At 27.7% G+C, this 27,227-nt stretch overlaps 7 protein-coding genes across 7 annotated transcripts; 4 read left to right on the top strand and 3 right to left on the bottom strand.

Annotated features, from left to right (window-relative positions):
* Nucleotides 1–351: 351 nt before the first annotated feature.
* On the bottom strand, nt 352–4,419 carry PmUG01_12031700 (isoleucine--tRNA ligase, putative; the record flags this gene model as incomplete). Its single annotated transcript, XM_029006520.1, has 1 exon — nt 352–4,419. One exon carries the CDS (start codon nt 4,417–4,419, stop codon nt 352–354), a length of 4,068 nt encoding a protein of 1,355 aa, XP_028863001.1.
* Nucleotides 4,420–6,388: 1,969 nt separating this feature from the next.
* CPN20 (20 kDa chaperonin, putative) lies at nt 6,389–8,630 on the top strand (the record flags this gene model as incomplete). Its single annotated transcript, XM_029006519.1, has 6 exons — nt 6,389–6,472; nt 6,747–6,810; nt 7,154–7,272; nt 7,380–7,447; nt 8,068–8,128; nt 8,250–8,630. 6 exons carry the CDS (start codon nt 6,389–6,391, stop codon nt 8,628–8,630), a joined length of 777 nt encoding a protein of 258 aa, XP_028863000.1.
* A 1,056-nt stretch (nt 8,631–9,686) lies between these two features.
* Nucleotides 9,687–11,777, bottom strand: PmUG01_12031500 (conserved Plasmodium protein, unknown function; the record flags this gene model as incomplete). Its single annotated transcript, XM_029006518.1, has 1 exon — nt 9,687–11,777. The coding sequence occupies one exon, from the start codon at nt 11,775–11,777 to the stop codon at nt 9,687–9,689; it is 2,091 nt and encodes a 696-aa protein (XP_028862999.1).
* Nucleotides 11,778–14,654: 2,877 nt separating this feature from the next.
* UBA1 (ubiquitin-activating enzyme, putative) lies at nt 14,655–19,925 on the top strand (the record flags this gene model as incomplete). The annotated part of the gene is made up of 1 exon (XM_029006517.1): nt 14,655–19,925. The coding sequence occupies one exon, from the start codon at nt 14,655–14,657 to the stop codon at nt 19,923–19,925; it is 5,271 nt and encodes a 1,756-aa protein (XP_028862998.1).
* A 952-nt stretch (nt 19,926–20,877) lies between these two features.
* On the bottom strand, nt 20,878–21,525 carry PmUG01_12031300 (transmembrane protein Tmp21 homologue, putative; the record flags this gene model as incomplete). The annotated part of the gene is made up of 1 exon (XM_029006516.1): nt 20,878–21,525. One exon carries the CDS (start codon nt 21,523–21,525, stop codon nt 20,878–20,880), a length of 648 nt encoding a protein of 215 aa, XP_028862997.1.
* A 2,153-nt stretch (nt 21,526–23,678) lies between these two features.
* PmUG01_12031200 (conserved Plasmodium protein, unknown function) lies at nt 23,679–24,380 on the top strand (the record flags this gene model as incomplete). The annotated part of the gene is made up of 1 exon (XM_029006515.1): nt 23,679–24,380. The coding sequence occupies one exon, from the start codon at nt 23,679–23,681 to the stop codon at nt 24,378–24,380; it is 702 nt and encodes a 233-aa protein (XP_028862996.1).
* Nucleotides 24,381–25,544: 1,164 nt separating this feature from the next.
* Nucleotides 25,545–26,774, top strand: PmUG01_12031100 (conserved Plasmodium protein, unknown function; the record flags this gene model as incomplete). The annotated part of the gene is made up of 1 exon (XM_029006514.1): nt 25,545–26,774. The coding sequence occupies one exon, from the start codon at nt 25,545–25,547 to the stop codon at nt 26,772–26,774; it is 1,230 nt and encodes a 409-aa protein (XP_028862995.1).
* Between the last annotated feature and the right edge of the window lie 453 nt (nt 26,775–27,227).

Below are 27,227 nucleotides of genomic sequence, written 5' to 3'. Positions count from 1 at the left end.
TTTGAATCCGCATGTACGAGAAAAGCTTGGTACGAACAAGAAAGGGTGGTAAGTATTGATGGTAGACAAGGGTGGTAAGTATTGATGGTAGACAAGGGTGGTAAGTATTGATGGTAGACAAGGGTGGTAAGTATTGATGGTAGACAAGGGTGGTAAGAAATGATGGTAAACAAGGGTGGTAAGAAATGATGGTAAACAAGGGTGGTAAGAAATGATGGTAAACAAGGGTGGTAAGAAATGATGGTAAACAAGGGTGGTAGGAACGCCTACGAAACACTCATCTGGGCATTTGTCGCTACGATTTCTCTGTACCGATTTAGTCCCTTACCCTGGCGCAGTCCTCTGTGGCTGCTACTCCTTGGTAAATACAACAGTTACATCCTTATGATTTACTTTTATATGTTCCTCATGGAATTTATTTTTGACATGTTCAACATCCTCCATGGTACTAAAAAGATTTAAATTACGTCTAAGGCATTTCTTAATATATTCTATTTCCTTTATCATACTTTTTTTAAATTCTTCATCTGATATAAAGATATGCATTTGAATGGGTGAGTTTTGAATTAAAGATAAATTTTTTCTTATTTTTTGTATATGATTACATATTTCTCTAGCATTAGCCATATCTTCCAATTGTGCATCTGCTGTAAAGTCCATTAAGATAGTGATAGAGTCATTACTCATAGCTTCTATATTTATATCTTGAAGATTATGTTTCATTTGAATGAGTATATCATCATCTTGTAATAAAACCTGATCAATTAGTATTTTTCTTTCTTGTTCATATTTTTTAATTTCTTCTACAGTCATATCTTTTATTTTATTTTGTATACTTTTTAAGTTCGCACCTAGTTTAGTACCTAATTTCTTAAAATTAGGAACTGCTGTAAAGGTAAGGCAGCTTACATCATTGGAATAGTCAACATTTAGAACGTTTAATTCTTCTTTTATATAATGAGTAATTTTATCAAAATTATTAAAAAATTTAGAATCCTTATGCACTATTGTTAATAACTTTAGAGGTTTCTTATTTGCTGTTTTTCTCTTTTCTCTTAGTATCCTACCCATTATTATAACGTTCTTCATATTTTCAATTAGCTCAATAATTTCATAATTTATTGTGTAGTGTTCATCTACTTTTGGCAGCATCATAAAATGGACACTCTTACTCCTGTCCATTTCTTCTGTACACGAAATATTGGACACATCTTTTTTGTTATCAAAACCACTTACTTCATTGCAATGGACATCTCTGCATGTGTTATTCACTAGCGAAGGAGTGCTTCTTCCTTTGGCATCCTGCGTGTGATTCGATTGCACCTGCTTCGTCTGATCTAATTCCTGTTGGTGCTTCCCCCCATGGACATTTCTAAGCTGCTGATATATGTATTCCGAAATGAAGGGAGTAAAAGGAGCCATGATGATAGTGAATAAATAGAGCGTTTTGTATGTTGTGTTCAATGCTTGCAAACAATTCTTTTGTCCTAAACTTCCCCTCATTCTGTCTCTATTCAATCGTATATACCAATTAGTCAAATTTTCAATAAAATGTAAAAGCTTTGGAAGAACATTATACAACTTATATGCCCTCATCTCCTCGTGCACACACCTTATTAAATTCTGTATGCAAGAAAAGATCCATTGGTCCATGATATTGTCATTCTGGTATATGCACTGTTCAGAGAACACAAATTTGGTGCAGCACATAGTACCGATACCGTCATCTGTTCCACTGGTGCTACCATTTGCCCTACTTTCAAATCTGGTAACCTCCTGCGCAAAGAAACGAAAGCTATGGTAGAAGGGAAGGATAAAACTTTTGACAATTTCATTAACGCCCTTTTCCTGGAATTTTAAATTTTCAGCACGCACTGCTACTGAGTTTATTAAGTACAGTCTCAAGCTGTCCGCTCCATATTTATTAAGAATATAAACGGGATCAGGATAATTTTTTAATCTTTTACTCATTTTTTTCCCATCTGATGCTAGAACAAGACCGTTACATATTAAATTTTTGTAAGGAGCTTTATCAAATAATAGAGTGCTTACAACCAAAAGAGTATAGAACCATCCCCTCGTTTGATCTAATCCTTCTGCAATAAAATCAGCTGGAAAAATTTTTTCTAGACTTTCTTTTTTTGTACTAAATGGATAGTGAACTTTTGCAAAGGGCATAGAACCACTTTCAAACCAACAGTCAAATACTTCTGCTATTCTCTTCAGTTTTGGTAAATGCTTTCCTTTTGGATTATCAATTTCAATCTTATCTATATGATGTCTATGTAAATCAGTAATGTTTTTTACTCCAGATAACTCTTCTAATTGCTTTATACTTCCAATACATATAATCGTTTCCATCTTTTCGTCACACCACAATGGTAATGGTGTACCCCAATACCTGTTCCTACTAATACACCAATCTTTTGCATCCTTAATCCAATTGTGGAATTTTTTTTCCTTAACATGTGCAGGTATCCAGTAAGTCACATCATTATTTTTTAATAAATTTTTCGATACACTGCTAACCCTAACAAACCATGCAGGAATAGCTCTATAAATTAATGGAGTATCACTTCTCCAGCAGAATGGATATGAATGCACAATGGTGTTATTACTCAAAAGTCTATTTTGTTCTTTCAAATATTTTTTAATAATATTATCTGCATCTTTTAAATACATATTCTTTACTAATTCTATCTCTTCTGTAAAGAACCCATTTTCATCTAAGGGATCTACTAAAATGGACTTCTCAGGATCAATTATTTCGTTATCTTTACATATACGAAAATCGTCTTCACCATATGACGGAGCACAGTGTACTATACCAGTACCTACATCATCTGTAACAAAGTCGTCTGCTAAAATCTTGTAAGCTCTTTCTTTAAAATTATACCTTTCATAGAATTCATTGAATAATGGTTTATATTTTAAATTTTTTAAATACTTCCCTTTAAATCTGTTTAATATGCATATATTTTCTGGATTTATCTTGAGCTCTTTTATAATCCAGTCTAACCTGCACTCACCTACAATCATAATACGCTTACACTCTCTATTTTGTATTCTCAGGTAGGTGAAATTTTCATTTACACACAGAGCCAAGTTCGACGGAAGAGTCCATGGGGTGGTAGTCCATGCAAGGACCTCGTTTGGAAGGCCTTCACCACTAAAACTTGGTACATTATCCACGTTGTTAACGTGTGTTCCAGCAGATGGTTCCCTCTTCTCACTGCAATTATTTGTATTGAATGCGGTATCAGCGGCAGTGGCAGCACCTGGTGCAGTGCTGCCACCTCTGGCATGGGCATTAAAATAGGGATCGTAAAAAATGGCATACTTTTGAAGCAGCTCCTGCTTATCTTCATCTTTAGAATAATCTTCTTCAACATGAGGAAAAGATGACGACAAAATGAAGCCAATAATTACGCTAGGGTCCGGTGTATCTTTATAATTAAGATTTAACTCAAAATTAGATATGGGTGTATTACATTTACAAGAATATGGCATAACTTTAAAAGATTTATATATAAAGCCTCTTTTATATAATTCACTAAAAACCCACCAAACACTTTCCATAAAAGTAGTATCCATAGTTTTATAATCATTTTTAAAATCAATCCATCTTCCTATTCTTTCTACAGTTTTTATCCATTCATTTGAATATTTTAAAACTATATTTCGACATTTTTCATTATATACATCTATACCCATTTTTATGATATCCTCTTTTTTATTTATATTATTTTCTTTTTCTATTTCATATTCAATAGGTAACCCATGGCAGTCCCATCCAAATCTTCTTTCAACATAATAGTTACACTGATAATTGTATCTTGTCACACAATCTTTTATTATACCTGCTAGTAAATGACCATAGTGTGGTAGTCCTGTAGCAAATGGAGGACCATCATAAAAGATATATGGCTTCTTATTCTGTGATAACTTATTTGATAAGTTGAAAGCATCTATTTCTTTCCAATATTTTAATATCTTCTCCTCTTCTTCCACAATATTCGGGCTTTCCGATACGCATTCGAACGTTAGGGCCGTCATGCTGTCCCTCTGATCCCTCTTTTCCGGGTTAAGAAAAGCTGCCACAGGTGCCGCAAACAATGCAGTTGCAATGGGTGCAATATTACCAATCGGTACAGTAGTTGCAATCCGTGCAATTGTCCCAATTGGTGCAATAACTAGTACAGGTGCTATACTTCCCTGTCCTCTTTTCTTTTTGCCACGAAACCCTTTTTCTTCTCTGTGTGAAATAACACTGATGTAGCAAATGTTTCTAACGTGAGTAATACTTCTAACTTGGGATATATTCCTGGTGAGCCTCTTTTTTGCTGAAAGTATGTTTCCACTTCGTGCTACTATTTTATCTACTTTTAATTTCTTATGATTAATTTTTCTTAGAAACATAAAAAAGGGAAAGACTTGAATTAATGTATATCTTTTTTTTTTTTTTTTTTTTAAATGAATATAAATCGGACGGTATGTTCTTGTAAGTGTTTAATAAAAGAATATAATATATTGTCCTGTAGCAAAGTTTTAATTGGGCCTTATGTCTTGTTTCTTTTTCGCGTACCGTGTAAATATCACATGCAGAAATGTACACAGGTATGCATACGAGTATACTAACAAGCCTATACACAGGTATACATAAATACGCACGTATACGGGTACACACTAGAAATATATGTAATCGTATAGTCGCATATAAAGACCCACAAGCGTATGTGTGCAAATGTGTCCAAAGATTAAAAAAAAAGATCACTTCGAGTCCTCTTTTAATTAACAAAAAAAAATTATGAACTGCCTAGGGTAAATGTTAATGGTGTACTATAAACTAAGGTACACTTTTTGTTTAATTTTACAAAAATTAATTTTTTATATAATTTTAAAATGATTAATTTCTTCTTTAATTTTAAAAAGATTAATAACTTTTATAATTTTGAAAAATTAATTTTTTACTTTCTTAATTTTACGATAATTACTTTCTTTCCTTTTCTTTATTTTTTGTAAAAATTGTATGTAGAATATTGCTAAAATTTTAAAACTCCTATTTGAATGTATTAAACAAGTCTGCTCCTTTTTTCCACTGAGGTGCTTTTACATAGCAACAATGAATTCTTTTATTTTACCAGAAAAAAAAAAAAAAAAAAAAGGTATGTTTAACGGGTACCCCTGTTCATACATATATACATACATAAATATATACATATGTATATATTTACGTGTGTGCATGTGCAGATGAATATATCCAAATATACGTCTGCTTATACGACACTGTACCTTGTATTTCAATGTTCTTTGTAATTTTATCTACATGTGTAATGGATGCCTGTATAAATAATTGTTCAGGAAACACATTTAAATACGTGTTAAATGTATACGTTATTGTATATACATGTGTTGAGGTTAAGTACGTAAACAAAAATATACACAATTTCACGATCAAATTCAAACACATAGAAAGCTTGTGCAATTACAAAATGGCTCAAAAAAAAAAAATAAAAAAAGAATATATACATATATATGTACATATATATATATGTATTAATATTATTTCCTCTTTGATCATAATTTTTGTAGAGAATAAATTATGTAAGCATATTTTTCTGAACAAGTCATACATTGACAATTTGTTTTTAAAAGTTGGCAATTCTTTATTCTTATATTTAAATATTTTAATATATAAAATAATTTACCATAATATACGTTAATTTATGTTATGGTATTTTACGATAATTTAAAAATAACGCGATTTAGAGAAGTAACAAAAAGAATTGCACTTTTCAGAGCGCTTCTTTTATGATACAAGCTTTTTATTTATTTATTTTTATTTTTATTTTTATTTTATTTTATTTTTATTTTATATTTATTTTATTTTATTTTTTTAAAGCGCTAAATATGAATATTCATGGAAGTTGGATGTGCATATAAAGGAGATCCTACTCTTCTATGTAAGTAACGCGTAAAACGTTTCACGCCACTCGCGCATTTTCTATGCGTGCGTTTCTTGTGAACACGAAAGTTTATAAATATATGTACGTGCATATATAAACAATACATATATATATATATATATATATATATATATATATATATATATATATATATATATATGCGCTTACATGTATACATATTCGCTTGAATTTGTGTAAGTACCCTTTTTCGTTGTAAGCTGTTAAATATATAACCTTTAAAAATATACCCTTCAGCGTTTGAGGCAATTACAGCTACATATTATACGTAAATTTTGCGAGCATTGTTCTTAACGCTCTTATCATAAATAAAAATAATATCATATTATTTTTTTCACGTTGTATGCATAATATATACATATATTTATATCGCACGTAAACAATTTTTTCTCTGTTGTTTCAAGATGAAATTAATTGCAGTAGTGTGTTTTATGGCCATAACTTTAAGTTATGCTTTAGCAAAAAGGAATACTATAACCCATAATTTAGTAAGCTTATAGAAACAAAAAAAGAAAAAAAAAAAGAAAAAAGAAAGTAAAGGATAAAGCAAAAGATAAAGCAAAGGATGACGGAAAAGATAAAGCAAAATTGATGCGGAAATATACAGCAAAAGTGTAGAATAACGAACAATGCATTTTGTGAAAATTTTTATAACAAATGTGTTCTACGTGGTTAGCTGTTCTTGATATTATAATATCATTTGATGCATCTAGTAAACGAAAGCGAAATATGTATATCACTCCTTGGTTTTTCTTTTTGTAGAATTTTGTGAGTACTAACCCGAAGCAACTGCAGAGAAGTTCTTCACAGAGGTTGAGGGCAACAGGTGTTTTTTCGTATTTATTTTATTTTATTTTTTTTGCATGAATATTTTCATAAAAGGTTACACACGTATATGTATGTATGTATGTATGTATGTATGTATGTATGTATGTATGTATGTATGTATGTATGTATGTATGTATGTATGTATGTATGTATGTATGTATGTATGTATGTATGTATGTATGTATGTATGTATGTATGTATATATATATATATATAGTAAGATTGTTATCGCTATCTATGATGAAAGTCCACGTACATGTTCATGTTAAGCATGTGTGCTCTCTATTTTTTCTTATCACCTTCACTATCACATATTTAATTTAATTTTAATTTTTCGCAAGAATACAAACTTGAAAATAAAATAATTAGAGGTCCTCTAACCCCCATAAATGAATTTGTTCTGATCCAGAAGGACGATGCATATGATACAACTGAAGCAGGGGTTTTCATTGGAGATAGTGTAATTTATATATATATATTATTACTATGCCCTTTTCTATCTGATGTTGTAATGACATTACATTTATATTACTTTTCTTTTTCATTTTTTTTTTTTTTATTTTGTAGCTAAAAAAGAACCAGTATGTAGGAAAAGTGTTGGGTGTTGGAACAGGAGTCGTTAATACAAAAAATGGGTAAAAATATAGTGTTAAAGAAAAGAAAAAAAAATAGTAATAAAAGGAATACGTTTAAAATATACAGAAAATATATACCCATACATTTTGAGGATAGTGCATTTTTTTCTTTTTTACATATATGCACTTGTTCTGTCCGTACACATAGTGTGCATTTTAAAATGTAACAAATGAAATGTTTGGTACATATTTTAATAAGAGCAAAAATAAAAATTATAGGCGCAAAAAGGCTGATTTTTTAAAAGTAAAGGAAATTTTAAAAATAGAAAATTTAGCATAATGCGCGAAAATAAGCTTTTTTTTTTTTTTTTTTTTTCTTTTTCGTCTTTTTCTTAAAACTGCAAATAAAAAGAAAAATAATGAAAGAAAAAAAAAATACAAAAATTGAAGTAAATTTGTAGAAATATGAAAATAAAAAAAATTAGTATTAACGCGTTCATAAATTTATGAACACATTTGTCGTTTTTATTTTTATTACTTTTTTTTAACTCTTGTTTTTTTTTTTTTTTTTTTTTTTTTTTTTTTTTTTTACCTTTTTTTTTTTTTTTTATTATTTTATTTATTTATTGATTTATTTATTTACATATATATACCCATTATTTTTTAAATTTTAGTGAAAGGGTACCAATAGATGTTCAAGTTGGCGATGTTGTAATTTTTAACCCAAGTGATGGAAATAAGGTAAGACCAACAACTAAGAATGTTGAAGTGCGTATATCTTTTCATAAATTAGATGAAGCATTTATTTTTTCGTTGCCACGTTCTACGCTTCATTTCTTTGTGTACATTTTTCGCGCTGTAGGTAAAATACAACGATAAAGAATGCTTGTTAATATCGAATGAAGAAGTTTTAGCAAAAATAATTGATGCTTCTGCTGAAGTAAGTCCACACAACATTACTCCTTATTATGACCGTGTGTTAATAAAACTAATAAATACAAGTGTATCATCTGACTCATTAATAATTATGCCAGAAACCAAAAATAATGAAAAATCATGTGATGGATTAGTTGTAGCACTTGGAAATGGAATTTATGATGCAAATAATAATAAAGTACCATTAGATATACGTGTGAATGATTATATAAAATTTTCTCCATTTTCGAACGAGAGTTGTGAATTTACTTATAATAATGAAAAGTATACTTTTGTAAAAGCAAGATATATTATGGCAAAATACTAGCCACAAAAAAAAAAAAAAAAAAAAAAAAAAAATTATGATAATTTCGCAAACTAGACAAACGTGTGTGCTGTTTTTTAAAGAAAAAAAAGATAATGATCATGGCATAAACGCAGTAATAACAACTTTTCAACTGCCCCTAAATGTTAATGTACGCTTCCATTTCAACACTTTGAATTAAAGAAGCGAATTTCCAGTTACATGGGCTTCATATTTTTATTTTAGTATGCACGTTTGTTTTTATTTTGGTATTCATTTTGTTCATTTTTACATAATTTTTTGTATTAACATTTCTTTTCATTTTTGTATTAACATTTCTTTTCATTTTTGTATTAACATTTCTTTTCATTTTTGTATTAACATTTCTTTTCATTTTTGTATTAACATTTCTTTTCATTTTTGTATTAACATTTCTTTTCATTTTTGTATTAATATTTCTTTCCATTTTAGCATACATGGTATCCTCCATTGTGGCCTGCATATTATTTCCTCCCTCCACTTAACACCTTTACCAATGTTACGAATGAAATGGCATTGTAATACATTTTCATTTTAAATAGTTTTTTTGTTGTTATGTATAAACGTATGATATTATTTAGTTTAAAAAAATATATATACTCTTTTAAAGTAGGTTTTGTTCATTTTAAAATATTTGCGCTACTTTGCTAAGTTAAGCATAAATATACGCGTATCACGAGCGTATATTTTTGGGACTTACAACTGACAGTTGCTTAAAGCGTTGCTAGGACAAAACAGTGAAGGCGCGAAAAATGAAAAGTGAAAAATGAAAAATGAAAAGTGAAAAATGAAAAATGAAAAATGAAGAATGAAAAACGAAAAATAAAAAATGAAATACAAACACGTACGTAAAAAAAAAAAAAAAAAAAAAAAAGAAAAAAAAGACACATTAAAAAGAATACAAAGGTGCAGTCATATATGCATATAAGGATGGGTGCGTGTTGGTAGGTAAATCCATCCGCATGCGCATGAAAAAAAAAAAAAAAAAAAAATGAATATTCTGCCTCTATGCACCAAAGGCAAAAGATAAAAAAGAAATTATTAATTAAGGTCAATTAACGAAATAACGGCTTGCAATAAACTGAGGGTTATCACTGGGTAAAATTTTGTGCAATATACATCATTGATAATTTGCATTACTTCAATAATTTTATAATTACGAATAATTTTTTTAAATAATCTGTAATTAGTGCCATATATTGGGGATTTGCTACATTCATATGTTCGAACGTAATAGTCTATAAGCTCAGTTTCGTAAGTATTATTGTTCAGAATATTTTTCTTTATATGTTGAATAAATTCAATTGAAACGTGGATACATATAGCTTCTTCCAACTCGGGTGATAAATAAAAAGACAAATTTTGATGATAATTTTGATGATAATTTTGATGATAATTTTGGTGCCTATATTTTTTTTCTTCCGGAAAAGAATGGTCATATAATATTCTGACCAAGGAATAAATATGACAAAAACGTTTGGATTTTTTAATTTTGGAAAGCCATATGTATGTATGCATTAATTCATGGCACATATAAAAGAAAAAAGAAATTTTGGGGATTGAATTAGTTAAAGATAAATGATCAATCAGTTTTATATGTTCATTATCATAATGAAAAAAAATTTTTAAATTTGTATTTAAGTTTACATTTAAATTTAGATTTTTATATTTATAATTTCTGAATTTTTTATTTTGTTCATGTAACTGGATCAATTTTTTTTTGGAAATAATCACACAGTTACAAGTAGCACAAGTAGCTGCTGTTTTTTCATTTGAATTATTATTAAATATATTTTTAAAATATAACAGATCTTTATATTTTAACTGATTGTTTAATAACCTATTGTATATTTCACTTTCATTATGTCTGTTCATAAAATATAATACAATATTTAAATTATACTTATCCATAATTTGGTCAATTTTCTTCTCTTCCCAATTTTGAGTATCTTTTTTTTGTTTTTCTTTCCGTTTTTTCCCCTTTTTATACGAATAAATTACATTATTATAATATATATATTTTTTTTTTTCAACTTGTTTCTCTTTTAACCTTTTAATATATTCCAAAAGGGACCTTGTTGCATAGTTATATAAACTTGAGCATCTCGAAAATAGAGGTTTTACTGTGTACTCTCTGTTCCTTGCACTGTTTATTAATTCCGTTACTTCTTCACTTTCTTTTTGTCTTATTTCTAAACTCTCGTTAAATATCCCTTTTTTTTTATCCATTGAGGAGGGTCTCTCTTCTATAATAGCATTTTCAATGTTAGCTTCATCTTCCAACTGTTCACTCCTTAAATGATTGGGTGAAATCACATCACTACTACTATCTTTACTTTTACTTTTAATTTTTATTTCGTTCCTATTTATGTATCTTAAGGGGGACAAAAAATGTATCTTTGCCTTATTTACTTCTGTAGACTTAATTTCTTCTTCCATAAAAAATGAGTTTCCCATTTTATTCTTTTTTCTCTTCTTTAAAAATTTTAATTCATTCATTAAAGTTTTTATTCCTCCTTGTCTTTTCCGTTCTGTATTGTATTCCGATTGAGTAGTATTATTTTCCTTATATATGTCAGAAAAATATCTACTGTTCAGGTAAACTGACTTTTTGGAATATTCATGGGAAATAAATGATTGATTATTATTTCTATTACCCATGTTACCTATCTCAACATTTTCAAAAATAAAAGCATAATTATTCTTCTCCTTATTCATATATTTAATATGGTCATATTCAAATGTGCAGCTATGATTCATATCATCATAATTTATTTTATTAAATGTATAAATATTCTGAAGAATAATAAACTTGTGTGATATTTGTATACGCATGTAATGGTCTAAATAATATAATATTTCGGCCATAATTGCTGTTAAATTTTTATCGCAGCAAATTAGAGATAACTGTCTACACTCCTCACACAAATTGTTAACTTTCCATCCACAGCAAAAAGAGGGAAAGGATGAATTCATATTTTTTTTAATTTTTTTTTCACAAGAAAAACATGATTTTAAGTTGTTCATACAATAAGTGCACATATTATAAGATTTCCACAACTCATGCCTATGGGGAACCCCGTCTATGCCTTCACAGCAGTACGAGCAAACATCGCCTAGAGGAGAACTCATTTGGCAAGGGGGGGCATGGGGCAAAAAATGGGGAAATATACATGTACATATGCATATATTTATGTACGTTCAAATTTCGACAATTTACACGCTTAATCCACATAATTGCGCAAAAAGTTGAATGGTATGCAAAAAATATATGTTCAAAAATATTATAAAATCTAAAAAAAAAAATATATATACGGTTTAAATGAACACACACACAGCCATATACATATACATATATATATATATACATATATATATATCTATATGTACAAGCTCTACAGGTGAGCATATATACATAATATAGCTAATTGTCGGTAACATAAAAAGAATGTGAAATATTTTAAAAAATTAAGAGAAAAATGCTTTTCTTTTATGAAAAAATTTAAAGTAATTAAAGAAGTTATAAACGGGAAAATGGTAAAAAAAAGATTTGATCTTAATGGGGCAGTATACAAATGCAACCCGTATAGAAAAAAAAAAGAAAGAAAAAAAAAAGAGAAGTCAAGTAAAGCATAACGTAGAGCAGTGTTATAAAATGATGAATCAGCACGAGACGAAAGAACAAAATATAGCACAACAAAATTACAATTCTCGCGATTAATACTTACAAAAAACAAAGAATCATAAATTGGCTTAAATATTAATAAACTGAAAAAAAAAAAAAAAAAATAGGCACACAACAAAAAACATTGGTTTTATAAAATTTTTTAATGATGTTATATTTGGTTTTCCCAATTTTATTGGCTTCATTTCATCTTATTGCTTTTCTCTTTATGTCTATCACTTAAGGGAAAAAAATTAAAAAGTAAAAGAATAAACCAAAAAAATAAAGGGACAAAATTAAAGAATAAAAACGAATATAACTGCTCAGTTTTACAATTAACAAAGTACATGTTGTAAAATATGGGATAAAAAAAAAAAAAAAAAAAATTGTCTCCTCATGTTTAGCTTTTTTTTTTTTTTCTTTTTTTTTTTTTTTTTTTTTTGTAGATAGCTAAATAATTCCATCATTGAAATAATAAATGTAAAGCCACAGAGAAGAATAAAAATTGCATATATTTACAATTTCTTCTTAGTGAAAAAATCGTTCATAGAGACTTCTTTCTCATTTACCACTCCAAATATATACTTACATGGATGTACATATAAGAAGCGATAGTTTCCATTCCTTGACTTATATATATGCATGCACAGTTATCTCTTTTAATTGTAAGCAAAATTAAAGAGAGAAGAAGAGCACTGTGCACGTATATCTTCCAAAAAAAACAAACAAACAAACATTGAAATGAAGAAGCAAAATGTTCCATAAAAAATAAAAATAATTAAAATTATTTTCTCGAAAGAAAAAAGCTTAACATAACAAGGTAACACATTTTACAATTATTTTTGCAGAGTTACAATGATCCCATAAGTAATATATTATATATAACTAGAAAAAAACAATTATAAAAAAAAAAAAAAAAAAAAGAAAAAAAAAAAAAGAAGGAAGATATACAGTAAAAAAAGAATTATATATCATGAAAAAACTTATTTATTAGGGTGTACACACATATGTATATATATATATATACGTACATGTAGCATGTATGTATGATGTATATGTGCCAAACAAAAGCCATGTTTCAAAATATAAAAAAAGAGGCAGAGGGAAAATGATAATATAAAGATAACAACAAAAAAAAAAAAAAAAAAGAAATTACAATAAAGAGAACAACTAAAATTATGGTATCGAAAATACGAAAATTTTAAATCAAAACATGTTCAAGAAAAATTTGATTAGAGTAGATATCATAAGCAAAAAATGGTTCCAACAATTATTTGAAGAAACGGATAAAATAAATTACGTTATTTGTAGAAGCATTTATTTTTATCCCATCTTGTTCAACCGTATATGACTTACCTGAACATAAATGGAGGAAAAACAAACAACAAAAAAAAATGAATAAACAGATAAATGAATAAATAGATAAATGAATAAACGGATAAATGAATAAACGGATGAACGAATAAACGGATGAACGAATAAACGGATGAACGAATAAACGGATGAACGAATAAACGGATGAACGAATAAACGGATGAACGAATAAACGGATGAACGAATAAACGGATGAACGAATAAACGGATGAACGAATAAACGGATGAACGAATAAACGGATGAACGAATAAACGGATGAATGAATAAACGGATGAATGAATAAACTAATGAACGGGTAAGTGCGTGTAACAAATTTCCTTTCATTGAATTGAAAAAAATGAAATGTTAACGAGTAAAAAAAAAAAAAATAGTAACATAATTTTTTAATTTATCGCACCATCAGAGTACCAGTTGACGCATAAATTACAGGAGAACACAGTTATAGGTGGTTGTCAAACAAATGCAAAAGAAAACTATTAAAAAGAATAATCGCTACGTTAAGTGCGCATATGTATATATACATATGTACGTATGTATGTGCATACAGACATATGTGTGTTTGTATTTACGCGGAAAACACGTTTGAGAATATTCGTATTAACAAACACAAAAATTCCATCGGTAATTTCCGTACAGGTGTAGAATATTTTTACAAACAAAAAAATGTTCATCAAAATAAATTTCTGATTAAGTCGAAAAAAATGATTGGGCGCAAAGCGAAAATTGATAACTTTATTTTTAGTATAATACTAGAAAGTTGTACATTTTTATATTTTTTATTTTTTTATTTTTTTGCTTCATCTTGTTATAATTCATTTTTCCGTGCTTCATTTGGACATATTTCATCTGGTTATACTGCATCCCGCTTTACTGCATCCCGTTTTACTGAACCCCGTTTTACTGAACCCCGTTTTATTTCATTTGATTATACTTCGTCCCATTTGTGACATAATTGCAAGACATAAAAACTATGAATTTTTTGTGTACATATTTTTATATTTTAATTTTTATTTATTTATTAAGTAAAAAAAATCAGTTGGTCTCACGTTCATTAAATAGCAATATAGGGAAGGGCGTAAAGGACTATTCCGTACCAATAACCAACAATTATTTTTCAAAATGGCGTTTTCAAGGGGAGCATTTGGACAGAACACAAGGAAAAAAAAATATATGCATTCTTTATAATTTATACAATATAAATGTAAGGAGAAAAAAAAGAATAAAGATAAAAAATACAGAAAATGTAAAAATTCCAGAAAAGATAAAAAATACAGAAAATGTAAAAATTCCAGAAAAGATAAAAAATACAAAAAAGGTAAAAATTCCAGAAAAGATAAAAAATCCAAAAAAGGTAAAAAATTATTTCTCATTACACAAATATTTAATTGAGGAAAAGCAAAGGAAAAAAAATGAAAATATCGTTGGCTGTGTAACGAGGAAAAACAATCTTTTAACCCCTGGTTTTGATAAGAATCAGATGAAATGCCATGAGAATATTTTAAATAGCGCTAATGAAAAAAGAAGCGTAGACAAAAGTAGGGATAAGAGTAAAGAGAAATATTCGGCCGATAATGACGTTCAAGTGTATGGAAGTCCTTTCGAACGCTCAGAAAAAAAAAAAGATTTTAAAAAGGAGGGAAATGAACAAATATATAAAAAGGAACAATTATGTGAGGACTGCGGAAATGAAGAAAATAGCGATAGGGAAGAGAATTATGATTGGGAAGAAAATCCATATGATGAAAATAATTTCCTTGGTGAAAAAAATCGTGAGGGTGAAAGGAGCACCAGCAATGAATGGAAAAATCGAAGTGATGAAATAAATGTAAACATTTTGGAGGACGAGAAAAAGTATAGCAGACAAATGTACACACATGGATATAAAGAGGAAAAAGAAATTAAAAAAAGCAAAATATTAATTATCGGTTTAAATGGAACAAGCAGCGAAATATGTAAAAATTTAATTTTGTGTGGAGTTAAAGAAATTGGTATATATGACAATCATATTTTAACCAACAACGACGTGGACAATCTCTTTTTTTGTGATAAAAAACTAATAAATAAGGAAAAAAGAAGTATTTCCTGTGTTCAAAATATGCAAAATTTAAACGATAATTGTAAAATAAAAGCTATTACAACTAATATATTTAATAGTATAACTGATTATGACATAATTGTATCTGTAAATCAGAGGGAACTATTTAATATAAACATAAATAATCTGTGCAGACAAGAAAAAAAAAAGTTTATATGTGTTAACACGGTTGGACTGTTTGGTCGAGTTTTTGTCGACTTTGGTCATTTTACCTTTACGAATGTAATGAATAGTGAGCAGTATAAAATAAGCAATATAGCATTTCAAGAGGATAATTTAATTTTGCATTACTTGCCATACTACAACGATATACAGATAAATGACAAGGATAGGATTAAATTGTGTATAAAAAATGCGAATAAAATGATGAATATCGAATGTGAAGTCAAAAATGTATGTAGGGGGAATAATACCATTACAGTATCTGTTATAGGAGTAAATTTTTGGCATTTTGCAAGTTATGCATTATGTAAGAAAATTTTGAAATATTTAGAAAAAATATTCTTCCCTTATTACATTCATTTTGTTACAAAATTGAGGAAGAAATTAGCAGAAATATATATACAAAATTTGAGAGACATGATTAAAAAAAATAAATTAAATCAGGTGAGTGTTGAAAAAATGCATGAACAGACAAAGTTGAATTATACTTGTTTGGAGGAATATTTAAAAAAATTAAAAAAAAAATTAAGTAGGGGGAAAATATTATCATACGTTTTAGATTTCCTTTCAATGAGTGGGAACACGAACGAATTGTCCGATGAAGAAGTATGTTTTTTATGTTATGACGAAATATGGAAAAGTAAAAATGAGGATGAGAAAATTTTTCCAACAGATGAAATTGTTAAAAAGTTTAAAATTTTATGTAAAAAAAAAAAAAAAAATATGAATGTTCAGATAATTAATCAATTTTTGTCCGCTGTACACATTGAACTTGCTCCATTTTCTTCTTTTTTTGGCTCTTTAGTAACTCAACAAATATTAAAAGGGATAACTCATAAATTTAAGCCCATTTATCAAACATTTTATTTTGATAAGAGAGATTTATTCCCTTTCTCAAAAATATCCAAAACGTATGATGGAAGGTATATGAATCAGTTAAATTTTTTTGGTAACAATTTTCAAAATTTCCTGAACAATTTAAATATTTTGCTGATCGGGTCAGGTGCTCTAGGTTGTGAATTTTTGAAATTGCTCTCCTTAATAGGAGTTTCTTCATCTATAAGAAAGAGAAAAATATATAGCGTAAGTAAAGCAGGACATGAACAAAACAATGAACAAAGGGTTGAAACAAAAAAAGAGGAAGACAGTTCATTAAAAGGTGAAATAGAACATAGGAAGATTAAAAGAGGAGGTATTATTCAAATAGTTGATTATGATCTCATTGAAGAGTCAAATTTGACTAGGCAGTTTTTATTTACAACAAAAGATATAGGAAAGTTAAAATGCCAAGTAGCTGCAGATAATATTAAAAGAATTAACGAGGATATAAATTGTTTATTTTTGAAGATGAAGGTGGATGAGTCGGTATTGAGTAACAGGGACTTGCTGTTAAAGCAGTTTTATGTTGAAGAGGAGAAAAGCAAAGTTCAGGACGTTGAAAGAAAAAACATGAACGGTGCAGCTACATTATTTACCCCTTTTGAAAAAGGGAAAAAAAAAAAAACAGTTTTGTGCATATTATGTCTTGATAATTTGAAGAGTCGAGTTATTTGCGATGAATTTTGTTTAATAAACTCTCTTCCATTCATTGAGACAGGTATAGAAGGACTAAAGGGAAGTAGTCAGATTATTATGCCATTTTCAAGCGAAACGTACTCAAGTAATTCTTATGATAAAGAAGGGAATGAGGAAAAGAGTAACTCTTGCACGATCACGTCGTTTCCAAAAAATCATAAACATATCATCGAATTTAGCAAAAGTGTATATAATAATTTTTTTTTTGATAACGTTTTAAAAATGAATTGTTTTTTAAACGATCCAGTATATTATTTTGGACATTTATGCAATTATGATAATATAAGCAATTTAGTGCATTTCTTTAATTTAACTAAAATTTTTTTTAATTTAAATTTTGAAGAAAATGTTCATAAATTATGGAATTCCATTTTTGTAAATAATATTATTAACCTTTTAAGTAATAATAAAGAGGATATACTGAAATATTATGATGGAAATACACAAAGTTTACCTCAACCTATATATTATAATAAACAGAATAAAGACCATTTATTGTTCTACAAATGTGCAATTAACACTTTTAAAAAGGTCTTAAAAAATTTAATGAAAATTAAACCGGACATGATAGATCATATATTTTATTACAAAAATTGGGGAGATAAAAAAAATGGCAGTAACAGCGTGGACCTTCAGATTGCCTTAACAAATTTAGTGGAAAAAAATGGCCTAGTTATAAATTTGAAAAAATTATTTTACTTTTTATCAGTTATAAAAAAAAATACGAATTTAAAATTTTATGCCATTATTGAAAAGGAGTTATATGATTTGTTTAATAATCCTCTTTTTATTATGTCATTGATATATGTTCAGAAGAGGAATGGGAAGGCAAAATATGTTGATGAAAAAAAAATAAAACAAAAGGAGCAATTTCCCTTTTTTACTCCGCTCATTTGTAATCTGGAAGACAACAAGGATGATATTAATTTTATTTTTAGCATTACAAATGTAAGGAGTGAGAATTACAACTTTTCCAAGCTAAACATTTTGGACTTTTTTAAAATTTGCAATAATATTATTCCGTCCATTGTAACCGTTGTGTCAATGATTGCTTCCCTGGCAATGTTCGAATTTTACAAAGTAGCATATTTTTTAAAATTAAGTGAATGTAAAGGGGAGGAGGATCCATCGAACAGACCCGTCTGTAGCAATAAGAGAAATATCGAGAAAACAAGAAAAATGGCAAGTGAGATGGAAAAAATGGCAGAAATAAAATTCTGTTTGAAAAAACTCTTTTCAAACCACCCTAATGAAACAGTGCGTGTGGAGAAATTCAAAAACTTGAATATACGTGTATATAAAAACATAATATATGTACAAAAAGGCAACAAGACTTTATTTTACTTTTTTAACATCGAATATGACAAATTGGCAAGGATATCTTCTTTACTTAGTAACCAATATATTAATTTAGGAGATAACTTTTTAACGAAATGTGAATTGAACAGGTTGTATACCACATCCTATGAAAATGCTTCAATACCTTTATTAAAAAATGTTAAATTTACATTGTGGAATTATATCTATATCGATATATTTCGTAAAAATAAAATTAATAATAATAATCAAAATAATCAAAATTGCACGTTGGGAGTTTGCGGTTTTCCTTCTTATATTTTTACCAATCAGATAAGCGTTCTTTCAAAAGAGGAGAAGAAAAACATAAAAAAATACTTGGATCAAGTTAATAAAAAATTGAATAACTTAGAGAAAGTGCTACGTATTGACAAACCAACAGGAGTAGACACAACAAATAAGGACTTCATAAATGAAAAGGAAAAATATGCATATAGTAGTAAAAACAAGATTACCAGAGAACATATTGATAAGATAATAAAAGAAATCGATTTAATTTTTACCTTTATGGACAATGAAATATATAATAAATATATATCCAATGTTACATCTGATAAAGCGTTTTTGAATTATGTACAAGCAAATATGTGTTATGTTAAGAAAAAGATCCAATTAATAGAAGGAGGACAAGGGATTGGTAAAGAAGCATGTACAACTGTACAAAACGATTTAGCATATATCACAATGACTGTTAAAAATCTACAAAAAAACATAGAAGAAATAAAAAGTAACGTGCTCCTCTTTTTTAGTATTAACAATACAGAAGAAAATAAAAAAGATATAACTTTAGACGAGTTTGTAAGATCTGTTGAACAACTATTTAATGTTACCATTCAGACAATAGGTGTGAAGGATAAAATTATTTATTCGAATTTCCAAACTGTTTCTTCATCTTATTGTAAACAAAATTATTTATATGATATTTTACATGAATTATTTAAAGACCAACAGGACATGAAAACATTCGTTTTGCACATTTTTGCAACAGATAATGTTACCAGAGCAGAGATTGTTTTACCTGACGTTCAGGTAAATGTTCACTATCACACTTAGTTTTGAGTGAGGTGGGAAGAGGGGGGCGCAATAGTGTGTAGATATATATATGAATGCACATCAATGTATATGCATATGTGTGTATACATGTTGTGTATAAGTTATACATATGTTGTGTATGTGCATACGGGCACGTATGTCTGTTTGTGTGTTTATGCACCCCTCCATGTTATGCATATTTATTGTTTTAATTTTTCCGATTTGTTTCATTTTTTCCTTTTTTTTTGTTGCCTTTTAAAGAGTTTGTTTTTTCTTTGTAACTGTTTTGCAGATATGTTTTTTTCACAGTTTGAACAGAAAAAAAAAAAAATATATATATTGAAAAAATGCAAAAATTGAAAAAATTGAAAAAATTGAAAAAATTGAAAAAATGAAAAAATGAATAAAATGAAAAAATGAATAAAATGAAAAAATGAATAAAATGAAAAAATGAATAAAATGAAAAAATTGAATAAAATTAATAAAATGATTAAACCGCAGAGTAGCCACTAATCTGCTTAAAATTGCACAAACGATTTACAATTTCGTTAACTGACAGCTGGTCTTATTTTATGAGCAGGTGAAAATGTCAAAGAACGATTTACAGTGAAAACGGGCATATACACTGAACTAACCCCGAGTTATCTGTACGTACATTCGACTATATATATATCTATGTATTATATATATATATATATATATATATATATATATTCATCCTTATAAGTATATACTAGCAAAGTGCAGTTCTTACATAAGCAAACAGTTAAATATATTTTTAAAAAAAAAAAATCTTTTTTTTTCAATACAAAAGAGGTACCATTTTTAACGCTTTTCATGAGATTAATAAAAAAATTTGTTCGAATGTCCGCATGGTAGTAGTGCACACAAACACGAGCATATGGACGTGTGTGGCTATATGTCTATGTGCCTGTAAGCCTATGTGCATATGCCCACGGGAATAAATCATTATTTAAATAATTTTTTTGGAGGTGAAAAATCTTTTAAAATAAAAGTCTTGAATAACAGCAGCAATAATTATAATAAAAATATTTATAAAGGAGAACCACATTAATGTATCGTTTAATTTATCACTCGATTTTTTTTCATTCTCTTCGTCTTTTTTAATTCTTTTTAAATTTACATGAAAATCAGTCATATGGTCAACAATTAATTTTAAAAACAGTGTAGCTTCATTAAGATGTTCTGTTTTGGCTATCTGTGCATAATCTTTTGCGTCTGTTCCATGTTTCACTTCGAAATATATATCTATTGTTTTTTTTGTTTTGTTATATGCACAAAATGAGTAAGAGGAGGAATAAAATGTTGAAAATGCTGTTTTCACATTATGCTCATTAACTGACTCAAAGATAGGAAGTTTTTGTTGAGAATTAATATTCTTTTCATTTACATCCGTATCATATATATATATAGAAACTAAATTATTCTTATCGTCTGTTTTGAACTTACATACAACTAATGTGTCTTTGTTTATTCTTTCTTTCATACATTTCACTTTGTTCGGCTTCAGAGTAATGAATATTTCTAAACTATTCGTTAGGAACGGATTAACAATCAGCAGTGCAAGCAGAATAACGAATATGCTTATTATTCTTGCCATTTTTATAGCTCACACAGTCACACACAAGCGCCAACGAACGAAACAAACGTTCGTGCACACACATGGAAAGATATATATTAAGATATGTACATACAAGTACGCATAAGTGGTACATATAAAATATACCGCCTCACACATATATATATACAAATTGTGCCTATTTACGCTCAATTACACTCTCATGATATCGCTCACAAAAAAAACTGAACTAGCCTGAATTGTTCATGTATTTTTTTTCTTTTTTTTCTTCCCTTCCAAATTATTCCCCTTGTGCATCCTTACACAGTCAGAAAAAGTTACTATGTACTTGTAATTTTTCGCTTGCTCAACGAAGGAAAAAATTATTCAATAGGCAAAAATTGGTCAAAATAAACCAAGGCAAACCAATTAGTAAAAATCCTTTTATTTATTTTTTTAAGCAAAAAAATGGTGTAAGTGGTATAATTGGTGTAAATTGTGTAAAAGGTACAAAATGAATAAACAATTCAAATGCATATATAATATAAATGCATATATAGTATAACTGCATATATAGTATAACTGCATATATAGTATAACTGCATATATAGTATAACTGCATATATAGTATAACTGCATATATAGTATAACTGCATATATAATATAACTGCATATATAGTATAACTGCATATATAATATAACTGCATATATAATATAACTGCATATATAATATAACTGTATAAATGTTATGACCGTGTACATAGCATAAATATACATATGTCACAAATGCATAAATTAATTAACGTATTTGTTATTCACTAATTGTTATGTTAAAATTATGCACATTTCGTATCTTTCTTTTTTCCCTAATCATTTTTTTTTTTCCTTCTGTAAAAAAATAATTCTAATAAAAAAAAAAAAAAAAAAAAAAAAGGGTACTCACCAATTTATATTAATATATATATATATATCATTCAAAATACTTAGCGCTATTTTAATCTCGTGTGAATAGCATATTTCTGTACCATGTTCACATGTACGCTTTGCACAAATGCTTAAGTTCATAAATATATATATACATAAATACATATACATATACATAAGTGCGTACACATTCGTACATCATTACATAATTATATTACGCTCAGGTTCGTATGTACGAGTGCGTACATGCGGCTTCGTACTTTTTTATATCAACATCTTTACTGATATTCCTTTGCACCTTTAAAAAGTGCCCTTATGCATTGTCCCTATTTCGAAAAAACAATAAAAAGAAGAAAGAAAAAAGAGAACAAAAAGCAAAAAAGAAAGAAAAAAAATAGTAAAATGTTGTTATTTTGCGACTTACCGTAACAGGCGCAAAAAAAAAAAAAAAAAAAGAAAGAAAATTATATTAAGTTGTATTGTATTAATTATATTGTATTAATTAAATTGTATTAATTAAATTGAATAAATTAAATTGAATTGAATAAATTGAATTGTATAAATTGAATTGAATAAATTAAATTGAATAAATTAAATTGAATAAATTAAATTGAATAAATTAAATTGAATATATTATATTGAATAAATTATATTAAATGAAGTAAATTAAATTAGATAAATTAAATTGAATTAAATTGAATAAGCCGAGTTGAATGAGATGAATAGAATTATGTTAGGCTAGACGAGTACTGCTAATGCATCTTTATTCTTTACGAACCTAAAGAATTACCTTAGTGTAATTTATATATAAAAAAATAAGACTAGAAACCATTAAAAAAAAAAAAAAAAAAAAAAAGGATTATTGAACAGTGTGCTTTTATATGAAGTTTAGTTGTACATCTTAAAAATGGTACGCGAAGAGTAACAGTGTTGTAATGTTAATTTCACTGATGAGCTATCAGAATAGAAAAAAAGAAAAAAGATATAAAACAAAACAAAATAATACGCAGCAAAAAAAATTTAACTTAAACAAAATAACACATAGCATAACAAACTTAAGCTAAACAAAATAAAACTCAGCAAAATAATACAACTTGTAGCAAAACAGAACAAAGAAAAAAAAGGAGTTCTCCCCTCTCCCTCCGTGAGCATATTCAGCCCTAAAGGAAAAAATCCAGTACGTTGCTTTACACGTACTAATGAGCATAAAAATAGTTTGATCTTTTATCTTTTCTTCATTAGTTACATATATTTTTTTATCATTTTTAAATATGTATTCCTCCGCGTCAACTAGTGTTGAAAAGACAGTAGAATTAGTAAATGATAAAAAAGATGTGGTAACTGAACTAATAGAAAAAAAGGATATTATATGTTCATGGTGCTTTGACATATTAAAGCATGAGTTAAAAAGGGAAAAGTATGACTATATTCCTGCAGTGTTAGAAGCATTGCATCAGAAAGGATTTAAGATACCCTTTTTTGTAAAATGGATGAAATTGAACGACATGAATGACTTAGGCTCTTATGATTACGATGCATATGAATTAAAAGGATGTATAGGTTGTTTAAGTGAAATAGATATTTTAGAATTACATTATTATACTTTACAAAGTTCACTTTACGATACAAGATTTGACCCTATAACACTTAAAGATTTACCATATTTAATTGTTACTATTACGTATTTATTTAATTTTGAAGAATGTAATCATATTTATGATTGGGTTATTGGGAAACATGGTATAAAAATAAATTTTACTGTGAACAAAAAAAAATATTCTTCTACATTTTTACCTGATGTAGCATCACAACATAACTTTGATCATCAAACGACGATCAGGAAATTAATAAGGAAAGCAAACTACAGGGGGGAAATTAACGATGAATTGTTGAAAATCATACAAGTAGAACGATACGAAGGTGTAAACTGTAGCCTCACGTATACAGACTATGAAAAGATGAAGCGTTCATAGGTAGTAAAATGCCACGCTCAACTGTTATAAAGGTGCGCACGTGGAGAAACCTTAAGATGTGCATATATATATATATATATATAGGTATAGATAGATATAGATATATAGATATAGATATATGTTCCAACATTCATGGATCAATGGAAATACACACCACAGGTGGGAGAAAAACAGGAGTATAAAAAATTAAAAAAAAAAATAGAAGTTATCTTCGTATATATTCTACATAATACATATCACTTAAAATTTATCTTACGTTTATTCTGCGTGCCGCTTAGCCCAATATCTGTGCACTGCATCTCTTTTTGAACATCAACTTTTTTCACAAACCGAATAGGAGTTTTGTTAATAAAAGAAAAACAAAAATAAAAAATAAAAAAAATGTGAAAAAGGAAAAACAGAAAAAAAAAAAAAAGAATAAAAAAAAAAGAAAAAAGAAAAAAAAGGTAAATAATGAAAATGTAAAAAAGAAAGAAAAAAACTCAATTTTTGGAGAACCCTCCTCAAAAATTTCAGCAAATTTTATATGCATTACATGCGCATGTTTATCACGTTCCTTCAAGGGGAAAAAATAAAAATTATTCGCGCGTACGCATGCTTTATATAGTCATATATAGTTTTCCTTTAAAAAAAAAAAATAAATAAATAAAACTATATATTATATTTTTAAATATTATTATAATGTTATATCATTTCGTGAGTTATTTTAATTGTTAATCAATATTAAAAGTTATAAACCTTTTTTTCATTTTACGAAAATTCGTACTTTTATCATCCCATTTGCGTTATGTATACACATAGGGTGTTTTTTCTGAACGTGCAAGAATATTTGAGAAAAAAAAAAAAAATTATGGAATAGCAAAAAAGTTGGCTAGTTAAAATTAAAAAAAATAAGCTAATAAAATAATAGCAATATCGTTAGTAGTAGTATTAGAAGAAGTAGCAGCAACATCACTAGTAGTAGTAGTAGTAGTAGTAGTAGTAGTACTAGTACTAGAAGTAGTAGTAGTACTAGTACTAGAAGTAGTAGTAGCTGCTGGAGCAAAAAGAAGGACAGGGGGCACTCCAGGATATCGCAACATCACTAATGTTTCCTCATGTGTTAAATATCACTGCTACTTTTAAAAAAAAAAAACGCAGATAAAAATAAACAGTTCTGTTCCAATGTTCATAAAATTGATAAAGAGAGAGTTGGTATATTTTTCTACTTTTTTAAAAAATCAGCTACAAAGTAGTAGTAGTAGTTGCAGCAGTAATAGTAGCAGTAGTAGCAGTACAATTGGCAGTTACAGGGGCATTGGAGTGGTACGCTATGTGTCAAGCATTAAAAGCATAGAGCACTGTTTGGAGGAAATGAAGGCGAAGGGATGTAACATAAATGTCCTGAGCTTAGTAATTAGTAACAACAATTTGTGTTACTGTTTGTTAAAAAATAAAACTATAAAAAAGATTGGGCTGATAAATATTAAAAAGGATTTTTATTCATATGAACAGGTTAATACAAATACAAAAAAAAGAAAAGCGAATTTTGAAAAGGAGAATTTGAGATATAGTTATGATAAGGAGGAAAGTCCACTAAGTTTTAATATCAGAGAAATTTTGACAGTCTTAAAATTTATTAAGTTATATTCAGTCAAAGAAGAACATAATATAATTGGAAATAATAATGAATATATTGATGAAGAAAATAGCTCGAAAAAAAAAAAAAAAAAAAATGTTTTTATATTAGATCAAATTGAGAAGGATAACGATCGAGGAAAAAAACATGAACTGTTAAGTAGTGAGAAATTTACTGAAATATTATCGGATGAGTATGCGAGTGAACAAGTAACTCATTGTGATAATTTAAAAAATGCTTTGGGAAAAAGGAAGGAAGAGTGGATTATAGGTATAGAGAAAGTAAATGAAAAATATGAAAAAAACAGAATTAAGGAAAAGATACTCTCAGTAATTGTTTATTTTTTACGCTCTATTTTTCAGTGTAAAATATTATTCTTTTGTCCAAAAGAAGCAAGAAAATATTTTAGCAGGAAATGCAATAGTAATTTGAATAACAGAGAAGAAACATATAAATACATAAAAAACAAAATAAAAGATTTTCCAAGTGTTGATAAAAATGATAATAAAATGAACTGCTTATTTAGTGACTCTTATGTTATATCGTTTTACACCTACAGATATTATATGCATGAACTTGTAAAAAGTAATAGAAAAATATTCTTGTACCTCGAAAACGAAGTTCGAAAAAATAAAAGTTTCAATAACATTTTACAGACATTAAAAAAGACACAAGATGAGAAATATAAAATTGATCTTAGAGATCTCTTAAAAGATAGGATTGACAGAATTGTCGAAAATGAATCCTACATATTAGTAGACAAGCATATTATTTAAAAATAGGGGAAGGGAAGATACGAAATAAGGGCGCAAAAATGTATTATCCTGTATTAACGTTTTTGAATAAAACAATTTAGTATACTCATGGATATTCATTTTTTTTATTGTTTGCTTAAAATTGGAGGAACAGAAATGTTTTCCTCGTTAAACATTTACACACAAGCATATTACATATGTGCGTATGTGGGAATAAGTGTACATGGGGCGTATTTCTGTATATATATATATATATGTATATACATACACATATGTGTACCTGTACCAGCATCCACATTTTTACGTACGACGCCGCCTCTTTTCTCGTCGTGGCGTATTTTGTTACAGGAAAATTATGAATTAATATGTAATTATTATTTTTTAATTATTATTTTTTAATTTTAATTTTTTAATTTTTTAATTATTAATTTTTTAATTATTAATTTTTTAATTATTATTTTTTAATTTTAATTT

This window comes from Plasmodium malariae (genome assembly GCF_900090045.1).
Source record: "Plasmodium malariae genome assembly, chromosome: 12".
Classification (NCBI taxonomy): domain Eukaryota; phylum Apicomplexa; class Aconoidasida; order Haemosporida; family Plasmodiidae; genus Plasmodium; species Plasmodium malariae.
Note: the sequence above shows the minus strand (reverse complement) of the source record. Positions and strands in the feature narration are given on the sequence as shown.